Source organism: Chlorocebus sabaeus, chromosome 3 (assembly GCF_047675955.1).
Source record: "Chlorocebus sabaeus isolate Y175 chromosome 3, mChlSab1.0.hap1, whole genome shotgun sequence".
Lineage (NCBI taxonomy): Eukaryota > Metazoa > Chordata > Mammalia > Primates > Cercopithecidae > Chlorocebus > Chlorocebus sabaeus.
The window spans coordinates 29,929,691-29,942,024 of record NC_132906.1 but is presented as its reverse complement, the minus strand read 5'-3'; the positions used below and the strand labels follow the sequence as shown (position 1 = coordinate 29,942,024).

Sequence of the window (12,334 nt, the reverse complement as noted above, 5' to 3'; positions counted from 1 at the left end):
TTGCCAGTCTGTGTCTTTTATTGGAGCATTTAGCCCATTTACATTTAAGGTTAATATTATTATGTGTGAATTTGATCCTGTCATTATCATGTTAGCTGGTTATTTTGCTCGTTAGTTGATGCAGTTTCTTCCTAGCATCAATGGTCTTTACCATTTGGCATCTTTTTGCAGTGGCTGGTACCAGTTGTTCCTTTCCATGTTTAGTGCTTCCTTCAGGAGCTCTTGTAGGGCAGGCCTGGTGATGACAAAATCTCTCAGCATTTGCTTGTCTGTAAATGATTTTATTTCTCCTTCACTTATGAAGCTTAGTTTGGCTAGGTATGAAATTCTGGGTTGAAAATTCTTTTCTTTAAGCATGTTGAATATTGGCCCCCACTCTCTTCTGGCTTGTAGAGTTTCCGACAAGAGATCTGCTGTTTGTCTGATGGGTTTCCCTTTGTGGGTAGCTTGACCTTTCTCTCTGGCTACCCTTAACATTTTTTCCTTCATTTCAACTTGGGTGAATCTGACAATTACGTGTCTTGGAGTTACTCTTCTTGAGGAGTATCTTTGTAGCGTTCTCTGTAGTTCCTGAATTTGAATGTTGGCCTGCCTCGCTAGGTTAGAGAAGTTCTCCCAAATAATATCCTGAAGAGTGTTTTCCAACTTGGTTCCATTCTTCCTGTCACTTTCAGGTACACCAATCAGACGTAGATTTGGTCTTTTCACATAGTCCCATATTTCTTGGAGGCTTTGTTCATTTCTTTTTTACTCTCTTTTTCTCTAAGCTTCTCTTCTCACTTCATTTCATTCATTTGATCTTCAGTCACTGATACCCTTTTCTTCCACTTGCTTGAATCGGCTACTGAAGCTTGTGCATGCGTCACGTAGTTCTCGTGCCATGGTTTTCAGTTCCATCAGGTTATTTGAGGTCTTCTCTGCACTGTTTATTCTAGTTAGCCATTCATCTAATCTTTTTTCAAGGTTTTTACCTTCTTTGCAATGGGTTTGAACATCCTCCTTTAGCTCAGAGAAGTTTGTTATTACTGACCTGCTGAGGCCTACTTCTGTCAACTCGTCAAAGTCATTCTCTGTCCAGCTTTGTTCCATTGCTGGTGAGGAGCAGCGTTCCTTTGGAGGAGAAGAGGCACTCTGATTTTTGGAATTTTCATCTTTTCTGCTCTGGTTTCTCCCCATCTTTGGTGTTTTATCTACCTTTGGTCTTTGATGATGGTGAGCCAGAGATGGGGTTTTGGTGTGGATGTTCTTTATGTTTGTTAGTTTTCCTTCTAGCAGTCAGGACCCTCAGCTGCAGGTCTGTTGGAGTTTGCTGGAGGTCCACTCCAGACCCCGTTTGCCTGGGTATCACAGTGGAGGCTGCAGAACAGCAAATATTGCAGAATGGCAAATGTTGCTGCCTGATCCTTCCTCTGAAAGCTTTGTCTTGGAGGGGTACCCAGCCGTGTGAGGTGTCAGTTGGCCCCTACTGTGAGGTGTCTCCCAGTTAGGCTACTCAGGGGTCAGGAACCCACTTGAGGAGGCAGTCTGTCCATTCTTGGATCTCGAACTCCATGCTGGGACCCCACTACTCTCTTCAAAGCTGTCAGACAGGGATGTTTAAGTCTGCAGAAGTTTCTGCTGCCTTTTGTTCAGCTACGCCCTGCCCCCAGCGGTGCAGTCTACAGAGGCGGGCAGGCCTCCTTGAGCTAGGGTGGATTCCAGCCAGTTTGAGCTTCCCGGCTGGTTTGTTTACCTACTCAAGTCTCAGCAATGGCAGATGTCCCTCCCCTAGCCTCCCTGCCGCCCGGCAGTTCGATCTTGGACTGCTGTGCTAGCAGTGAGCGGGGCTCTGTGGGTGTGGGACCCTCCGAGCCAGGCATGGGATATAATGTCCTGGTGTGCTGTTTGCTAAGAACATTGGAAAAGCACAGTATTAGGGTGGAAGTGTCCCAATTTTTCAGGTCCTGTCTGTCACGGCTTCCCGTGGCTAGGAAAGGGAATTCCCCGACCCCTTGCACTTCCCGGGTGAGGTGATGCCCCACCCTGCTTTGGCTCACACTCCGTGGGCTGCACCCACTGTGCAACAAGCTGCAATGAGATGACCCAGTACCTCAGTCGGAAATGCAGAAATCACCCGTTTTCTGCGTCGTTCACGCTGGGAGCTGTAGACTGGAGCTGTTCTGATTTGGCCATCTTGTTTGCATTTTTATTCAGTTCAAAATACTTTCCAATTTCTATTTTGACTTCTTTTTGTTTTTTTTTTTTTTGGAGTCTCACTCTGTCACCCAGGCCGGAGTGCACTGGCTGGATCTCAGCTCACTGCAAGCTCTGCCTCCTGGGTTTTACGCCATTCTCCTGCCTCAGCCTCCCGAGTAGCTGGGACTACAGGCGCCCACCACCTTGCCTGGCTAGTTTTTTTTTTTTTTGTATTTTTTTAGTAGAGATGGGGTTTCACCGTGTTAGCCAGGATGGTCTCGATCTCCTGACCTCGTGATCCGCCTGTCTCGGCCTCCCAAAGTGCTGGGATTACAGGCTTGAGCCACCGCGCCCGGCTATTTTGACTTCTTCTTTGACTCATGAGTGATTTAGAAGTGTGTCATTTAGCTTCCAAATATTTAGGGATTTTCCAGAGATTGGTCTTTCCTTTCTTTTTCCTTTCCTTTTTTTTTTTTTTTTTTTTTTTAAGAGACAGGGTCTTGCTCCGTTGCCCAGGGTAGAGTATGGTAGCACTGTGATAACTCACTGCAATCTTGAAGCCCTGGGCTCAAGCAATCCTCCAGCCTCTGCCTCCTGAGTAGCTAACACTACAGGTGTGCATCACCATGCTCAGCCAATTTTTTTCATTTTTTTTTCTTTTTTTTTTTTTTTTTTTTTTTTTTTTGATGGAATGTTGCTCTTGTTGCCCAGGCTGGAGTGCAATGGCGCAATCTCGGCTCACTAATGCCTGGCTAATTTTGTATTTTTAGTAGAAATGGGGTTTCTCCATGTTGGTCAGGCTGGTCTTGAACTCCCGACCTCAGGTGATCTACCTGCCTTGGCCTCCCAAAGTGCTGGGATTACAGGCATGAGTCACTGCCTTGTTTCAATTTCTTTTTTTTCAGAGACCGAGTTTTGCTTTTGTTGTCTAGGCTGGAGCGCAATGACGCAATCTTGGCTCACCACAACCTCTGCCTCCGGGGTTCAAGCATTTCTCCTGCCTCAGCCTCCTGAGTAGCTAGGATTACAGGCATGTGCCACCACGCCTGCCTAATTTTGTGCATTTTTAGTAGAGACGGGATTTTTCCATGTTGGTCAGGCTGGTCTCGAATTCCCAGCCTCTGGTGATCCACCTGCCTTGGCCTCCCAAAGTGCTGGGATTACAGGCGTGAGCCACCACGCCCAGCCTTTTTCATTTTTTTAAAATAGAAACAGTGTCTTGCTATGTTGCCCAGTCTTCAACTCCTGGCCCCAAGTGATCTTCCCCTCTCCAGAAGCATTGGGTTAACAGGTGTGAACCACTGCACCTGTCCCAGAGATTTTTCTGTTATTGATTCCTACTTCAATTCCATTTTGATCAGAGAACATACTTTGCATGACTTAAATCCTTCCAAATTTGCTGAGATTTATTTTATGGCCTAGAATATTGTCTGTCTTGATAAATATTCTCCATGTACTTAAAAATAATGTATAAATAAAACAGACTTTAGTTGGACAGAATGTTCTACAGATGTCAATGAGAGCAAGTTTGTTGACTGTTTTGTTCAAGTCTGCTGTACTTTACTGATTCTCTGCCTACTATTCTACCAATTAATATCTTCAATAAATTATTGAAAGTATTAAAATTTCTAACTATAATTTGTACCTATTTCTCCCTAAAGTTTCATCAGCTTTTGGGTCACATATCTCAAAACCATGTTATGAGATGCACAAACATTTAAGATTGCTATGGTCTTCTGGTGGACTGGCCCTCATGATACCTTCTTTAACCCTGGTAATGTTCTTTGCTCTGAAATCTACTTTGATATTTAAAAAGTCACTCCAGTTTTCTTTTACTAGTATTCTCATTGTATATCATCTTCCATCCTTTTACTTTTAACCTATTTGTGTCTTTATATGTAAAACACACTTCTTATAGTTTATATTTGGGTCTCATCTTTCACTCAATCTGATGTTAACTGCCTTTTAATTGCCTTTAGATTATTTATTTTTAATCTGATTACCGACATTGTTAGGTTTAAATCTACTACAGTGTTGTTTTATATTTTTCCACCTGTTCTTTACACCCTTTTTCCTCTTAGTCTGCTTTTTTTTTTTTAATTGGGAATTACTATATGATTCTACTTTATCTCCTTGGTTTGCCTATTAGCTGTCATTTTTTGATTTGCTATTTATTTTATTATTTAGAGACAGAGTCTTGCTCTGTTACCCAGGCTAGAGTACAATGGTGCAGGCACAGCTCACTGTAACTTCGAACCCCTGGATTGAAAAAACCCTCCCACCTCAGCCTCCCTAGTAGCTAAGACTACAAGCTAATTAATCTTTTTTTTTTTTTGAGATGGGGTCTTGCTGTGTTGCCCAGGCTGGTCTCAAACTCCTGGGCTCAAAGGATCCTCCACCTCAGCTTCCCAAAGTGCTGGGATCACAGGTGTCAGCTGCTGTCCCTGGTCCTCAATTTGTTATTTTAATAGTTGTTTTGGGCCAGGAGCGGTGGCTCACACCTGTCCCAGCACTTTGGGAGGCCAAGGCAGGTGGGTCACCTGAGGTCAGGAGCTCGAGACCAGCCTGGCCAACGTGGTGAAACCCTGTCTTACTAAAAATGCAAATAGTAGCTGGGTGTGGTGGCAGGTGCCTGTAATCTCAGATACTTGGGAGGCTGAGGCAGGAGAATCGCTTGAACCTGGGGGGTGCCCACAATTGCTTGTGCCGCTTCACACTCTCACCTGGGTGACAGAGCAAGACTCTGTCTCCAAAAAAAAAAAAAAAAAAAAAGTCATTTTAGGGTTAATAGTATATATCTTTAACTTACCACAGTCTTCCTCCAAGTGCTATTATACTTCTTCATGTATAGTATTCTAGAACCTACAATAGTATGCTTCCATTTCTCTGGCCTTTGTACTATTGTTGCACATTTTAATTTACATATATTATTAACCCCTTGCTACTTTGTCTTTAACTTAAAAGTCAATTGTCTTTTAAAGAGATTCATATAAGATATGAAAAAAAACCTTTCAGTTCCCATTTTTAAAACTGTTCTTTCTTTTGAGTAGACATATAGTTTCTTTTGGCATCATTTTCTTTTTCCCTGAAAGACTTCCTTTAACATTTCTTTTAGTGAAGGTCTATGAATGATGATTTTTTTCTGTTTTTGTGTGTCCAAAAAAATGTTTATTTTACTTAAGTTTCTGAAAGATATTTTCTCTGGGTATATAAGTCTATCTTGGAAGTTTTTTCTTCTTTTAGAACTTTAAAAATCGGCTGGGCACAGTGGTTCTTGCCTATAATCACAGCACTTTTGGAGGCCAAGGTTGGTGGATTGCTTGAGCTTTGGAGTTTGAGACCAGCCTGGGCAATATGGCAAAACCTCATTTCTACAAAAAATATAGAACTTGGCCAGGTGTGGTGGCATACACCTGTAGTCCCAGCTACTTGGGAGGTGAGGTGGGAGGACTGCTTGAGACCAGGAGGCAGAGGTTGCAGTCAGTTTAGATCACACCACTGCACTCTATCCTGGGCGACTGAGTGAGGCCCTGTCACCAAAAAAAAAAAAAAAAAAAGCTTTAAAAATGTTGTTCTGTGGACATCGAATCCATCTGCCACTCCACTAATTTGTCTGTGTCTAATAAATCTAATCTACCCACTGATTTTTTATTTCAATGACTATATTTTTCCTATCCAAAAGTTCTATTTGGTTCTCTTAAAAATCTCCATTTTTTTCCATAATCATTTTATTTCCTTGTTGTTTCTGAAACTTTTTTCTTCAATCATTTAACATACTGTGTTATGGCTTCTTTCGCTTTGCTGATTATTATCTAAGATTCTTGGTACTCTAATCATCCTGTTTGTGATATCTGCTAATATTTACTCATAGTAGATTGATTGCTTGTTAGTTTTACAATTAAAAAAAAATGAAGAATTCATCTTAAGCAGTGCTTGTTTTTGTTGTAGGGCCTTTGTGCAATTTGTCTCACTGAAAAGAGCCTGCATTTGTTTCTAGAAAGTAACCGTGGTATCTTATTGGCCAAGGACCCACTTTATGTTAATTTCTTAACATGGAGTTCCAGCATGTTACAATCGGTTAAAATTTATATTCCAAACTCAAAAGTTTTCATTTCAGGTTTTGATTTATCAAGGTAAAATTCCATCCTCTATCCAGAGCTGGGGTCAGGAATAAATTTCCCTGTGGTCTTCAGGGCCAATTAGTGGAAAGTCTTGTTCCTCTTTTTATGGGGTACAGTCCTTTATGAGATTCAGCCTTTTATGGAAATCTCAGTTCCAATTTTTCATCTCACTCAGGCCCTGGGCCTTATTTCTTGTCCCCAAGTGCATGTTCATACACAAGTATCTATCTCTTACTGGTTCTCCATCTCCCCAAGATAGCTGCAATGACAGATTGTATGTATATCACTCTGAGTTTTAGTTCTCTCTTTGGTTCTGGCTCATAGAAATTTTTTTATTTGTATCTCCCATGAGTCTAGTATTGTATTAAGAAGAATGACAAAACCAACAAGAAGTGTAATTTTAACATTATCTCCAGGTATTTGTGGAGAATAGGTTTCCATAGTATTCTAGTTATCAATTTTTTTGTAATCCTCTGTAGATAAAATGAACTTATATGAAATATTAAGAGACTCAAAGAATAATGGCATATGAAGAGAAGTTTCTAGTGATATGCTCATTATACATATACCCGTGAGGCCAATCATTATTTTAACAAAGACATAGGAAATGGCATGTTATGCTTATACATTTAAGAAAAACACAAAATTAAGCAGAAATTAATATATTTAATGACAACTGGGATTTCTAAGTATCTTGGTAAGTTGAGGTGATAGGCTAAATAAAATGAGATTGTGAGTAACAGGATGTTAAGTGCAGCATTTAGTTTTTATTTTAAAAACAAAAATAAAAACAAGAAACAGCTTCAAAAGTACTGAAGATACAGCTTAAAAATAATACAATTTAAAATAACTAAAAGAGTATAATTGGATTGTTTGTAACATGAAGGATAAATACTTGAGGCAATAGATACCCCACTTACCCTTATGTGATTATGCATTGCATGCCTGTATCAAAATGTCACATGTACCCCATAAATATATACACCTACTATCTACCCATAAAAATAAAAAATTAAAAAAAGAACTAAAACAACAACAACAACAACAATTCAAGTGAGAACTGTGGAGGAGCATGAGTTGACTGCTCCACATGAGCCCACAGTGTAAAACGGCTGCCAGAAATTCACCCTATATAAGAACAGCACTGAGGAAAAGAGAGAATATAATTTTGTACTTATCAGATTACATGCATGTATTAGTTACCTATTGCTGTGTAACAGATTACCCCAAAACTTAGTGCCTTAAAACAGTAAATGTTAATTATCTCAGAGTCTGAAATATTGGTGCAGTTTAGCTGCATGCCTCTGTCATAAAGTCTCTCACAGGATGGAATCAAGGTGTGGAATGGAACTGTGGTCTCATCTGAAAGCTTGACGGGGGAGAATCTGCTTCCAAACTCTCTCACATAGTACTGGCTGGATTCAGTTCCTTGTGGGCTGTTAAATTAGGATATCAGTTCCTTACTGGCTATTGAGAAGGCCTCCCTCAGTTCCTCAGCACATGGGCTTCCCCACAGGGCAGCTCACAACATGGCAGCTGGCTTTCATCAGAGCAAGCACACAAAAGTGCAGAGTGGGCAAGCAAGGTGGAAGTTTTGGTATCTTTGTAACCTAATCTCAGAAGTGATATTCATCACTTGCCATATTCTAGGTCAAGCCCACACTAGAGGTACAGGGTAAATTCCAGGAGGCAATGATCATTAGGAACTATCTTAAAGGTTACCTACCACAAGGTATTGTATTTTTAAATGGTCCTAAAGGTACCAAATGATATCCCAAATATGCGACCAAGCCAATTAAAAAAATTTTTTGTTAAGTAATGTATTTTTAAAACTTGATAAAAAACAATTGTCCATATTTACAGAATACATGTAAAAACTGTTTTAAAGAATAAAGACTCACATAACGTAAAATAAAAATTAGAGATATAAAATATATAGCCTGGAAAAGAGAAGTGAGAGCAAAACACTGCAGATTGAAACAGGAGACAGAAGGGAAGGGGTAGAAACTTTCACTGTTGTTTTAAAATAATTGAAAGGTTGTCATGTGTAAGAGAGATTGTATTCAGTTTCTGTAGGTCCAACAGGCTAAGCAAACACCAATATCACTTATCACACAATGTTTTAATGGCCATCTGCATCCTCTCCATGATTATAAACTGCTTATACATAGATACTATACATGTCTGGTTCACTATTGCAACTCTGTTACCAGAACATAATAGACACTCAATAAATATTTGATGAATGATATGTGAGAAAATTAAAGAATAAAGAGAAATAAATTTTAGCCCCAAATCTTAAAGAACTTAATGCTTAGAATTTTCCAAAATCATAATGGTTCCTATGTCTCTGGCAGTACTAAAGGAGAGGCTGGATGATCATCCTCTCATTAAAGGCGAGTCAAGAGAATTCTCGTGACTCTAAGGGTTAACAACTTTCTGGTTCCACAACACTGTTAGTCTGAGTAAAGAAATCCCTTCCAAAAATTGTTGGCAGATGGCCTGTCAATGTTGAAGACATGATAAAACCACAATTCTTCCCCTTGGACAACACACTCTGAGCATTTTAAAACATTTAACCACATTAAAGATAAGTCCTATTAAGGTGGTTTTTTACTGGACCCACTTTCTAAACCTGCTGTACTGTTGAAAGGCAGCGTGTTATAGTAGGAAGACAAAGGCTGTGGGTTTGGGAGTCACACTGACCTGATATGGCTCTGCACTTAACTAGAACCCCAGGCAAGTCACCCAACCTCATTGGGCCTCAGTTTCTTAATTCAAAAACAGGGATAACATTCACTCAAAAGGTTGCTCTGTTTTGTTTCCCTGATGATTGTAAAGTACGTATTCTCTTGTGGCAGTGAAAAGCACCAAGAAGTATTTTAGAATCTGGGTAATGAAGGTATTCCTCTCACACCCTACCTTGATAGTTTTTCACAGAAGTCATCTTGTTATAATCTTCTGACAATATAAACTCCTGTAAAAGAAAAGAAAAATATTAAACAAAAATAAATTCTTTAAGTGAAGGACTATATTTGGTAAAACCAGATTGAATAAAGCAAATTATCATGACAATTACATCTAACATTAGTATTTTGCCCATCAACTCAGAATTTTTGTATCCCTTTAAAAGGAACAATCATAATTATGATCCAATGCAGTTATCATAATTTTACCTTATAAGTGTTGACTTTTTGTGTATGCACGAGAAGAAAACCAGATCAAGTTGAGCATCTTGATATTGGTCAATTTTGAAGATAAACCTAATTCAAAATACTTTTCTTTCAAGGGTGCCAAAGCTAAAAATTTTCAAGGCTCTAACCAGTAAGGAAATGGATGGCAACTCTCTACTAAAAATAAATTAGGTATTTTAAAGATTCTTTTTCTAAGATTAGCAATTTATTTCCCCTTACTACAAGCATCTCAAGGTTGCATCTTACTCATTCCCTGTACCCAGGGAACCGGGCACAGTACCTTGGCACAGTAGGTAATTAATAAATAACGGTCACACAAAGGCACTTCTCAATGTAATGAGATTAGCCTGAATGTCAAATTTACTGAAAATATCAGTTTCTATATCGCACATTATATATACCCTTTGTGGGGATACGTAAGTGTGTGCTGTTTTGCCCAAGCATCTGTGTATACAGTGACCCGTATGTAGAAGCTGATTGAGGGTTTATGAGATCCAGCCAGGTTTTGAGTCCTTAGGCTTCATTCAAATGAAAACTATCCAGGTATTCTTAAAGAGTATATTATGAAACATAAGGAAAGGAGCAAAGTATAATAAATTGATACCTTCATCTGAGTTTAGAAACAGGGCAATTAATCTTTTCAAAATATCTGGAAGCATCCAGGATTTTTCTTTGATAACTTTAAAAAGGGGGGATGGGAAGAAAGATGCCTAAATGCTTTACTTGCTATCTGGGTCTTCCTGAGTTTAGTAGTTTGTGTAATTTTTCAGAAGGAAATAATTATTTTATTGTTTTTGTGATAAATGTCACAAAGGTAAAGTAGGAGATGATGTGAGAGAACATACAAGGCAATAAAGTTACTTTGCTTATTCATTTTTCTATTCCAGCCCCCTTTAAGAAGCTTATCTACAAATGAATTTTCTTCATGATTTTCTCAGTAATAACATTATTCAACTTGTCACTTTAAAAATTCATATCATTATTTCTTCAAGGAGTGGCACTACATTCACTTCTTGTTTTAAAAATTCGTATCATTATTTCTCCAAGGAGTGGCACTACATTCACTTCTTGTTTTAAAAATTCGTATCATTATTTCTCCAAGGAGTGGCACTACATTCACTTCTTGTTTTGAAAGAGTTAGACCTACAACTGGACACAACAGACTAATTTTTTTTTCTTTTCTTTTTTTTGATAGAGTCTTGCTCTGTTGCCTGGTTGGAGTGCAGTGGTGCAATCTTGGCTCACTGCAACCTCTGCCTCCCAGGTTCAAATAATTCTCCTGCCTCAGCCTCCCTAGTAGCTGGGATTATAGGTGCATGTCACCATGCCTGGCTAATTTTCGTATTTTTAGTAGAGACGGGGTTTCACCATGTTGGCCAGGCTGGTCTTGAACTCCTGACCTCAGGTGATCCGCTCACCTCGGCCTCCTAAAGTGCTGGGATTACAGGTGTGCACCACCGTGCCCGGCCAGAGCAGACTAATTTTTAAAGAAGTAAAGTAGCTGGCCCATAAAGTGCTTATAGTGTAGGTAAGGAAACCCGGGAGGTGCCTAAGCCACAGGTCACTAGCAACTTTTAATCCCAGGCAACAGGACCTCAACCCTGACCCCCAACTTTACAGGGTCCCAAATATCGTGACACATACACAAATAAATTTATTAAAGACAATTGCTATCTGGCCAAATGTTTTCTGGATTCATATTGTTCATGCTATTTTGAATATACTGAAATGGTTCTCTGGCCTGGTCAAAAGATACCACAATTCCTTTCGAAACAACGTAAGGTATAAAATAACACAACTTAATAGAGGTTTGCATTTAGGATTTAATATACACATTAAAAATAAAATTACCAGTTCAATGCATTGGTAAACCTAATTTCTTGGTCATTTATTTTTCCTATGATAATAAAAACATATAATTATGGAGAAAATGTAGATTTTGTGTCAGCTTTTGTTATTACTTTTTTGATCACAGAAACACAATATACTACTCTAAGAAATGTAAGAAAAATAAACACTAAAAATCCCTTGTGATACCATTTCTCAAACATAAGTATTATGGAAAGTACAGTTGTAATAATGTATAATAAAACAAAACATTAAAACTACTTGGCAATGCTGTTTTCTTTTTACAGTTCATGCATATAATTCCATGAGTACATACTCATCAACTTCATTCTTTTTGATGACTGCATAGGATGCAGTAAATATTCTTTTTTTTTTTTTGAGAGAGAGCTTCAGAGCTTCACTCTTGTTGCCCAGGCTAGAGTGCAATGGTGTGATCTCGGCTCACCGCAACCTCTGCCCTCCTGGGTTCAAGCGATTCTCCTACCTCAGCCTCCTGAGTAGTTGGGATTACAGGCACGCGCCACCACGCCTGGCTAATTTATTGTATTTTTAGTAGAGATGGGGTTTCTCCATGTTGGTCAGGCTGGTTTTGAACACCTGACCTCAGGTGATCTGCCTGTCTTGGCCTCCCAAAGTGCTGGGATTACAGGCGTGAGCCACCAGGCCTGGCCATAATATTCCTTTAATATTCCTTTATTGATGAATGTTTGTTTCCAGTTTTCCTTATTGAAAATATTACATTAAATGTATTATATCTTTATATGTCTCCAGCAGTACTTCTATAAAATAAAAGTCCAAAAAGTAGAATTATTGGATCAAAGAGTATAACCATTGAAATTTTGATAGATATGGCCAAATTGAGTTTTTAAAAGATTTTGTCTGTTAACACTCATGAACAATTAAAATGTAAAGGTTTGGCTGCAGTTATTTTCTTAGGATTGACCAATAAAAGTTCAAAACAAATTAGATCAAAGATATACACATTTGAAATATTTT

The 12,334-nt window shown here is 38.9% G+C and overlaps 1 protein-coding gene across 5 annotated transcripts in view; it reads right to left on the bottom strand.

Moving 5' to 3' along the window:
- The window catches only part of WDFY2 (WD repeat and FYVE domain containing 2), a 191,217-nt gene that overhangs the window by 57,881 nt on the left and 121,002 nt on the right, over positions 1 to 12,334 (bottom strand). For all 5 annotated transcript variants that reach the window (XM_073014359.1, XM_073014358.1, XM_007960447.3 and 2 more), the window contains one exon: positions 9,219 to 9,273. In XM_073014359.1, coding sequence (XP_072870460.1) covers positions 9,219 to 9,273 — 55 coding nt within the window. The remainder of the gene's footprint in view (positions 1 to 9,218; positions 9,274 to 12,334) is intronic.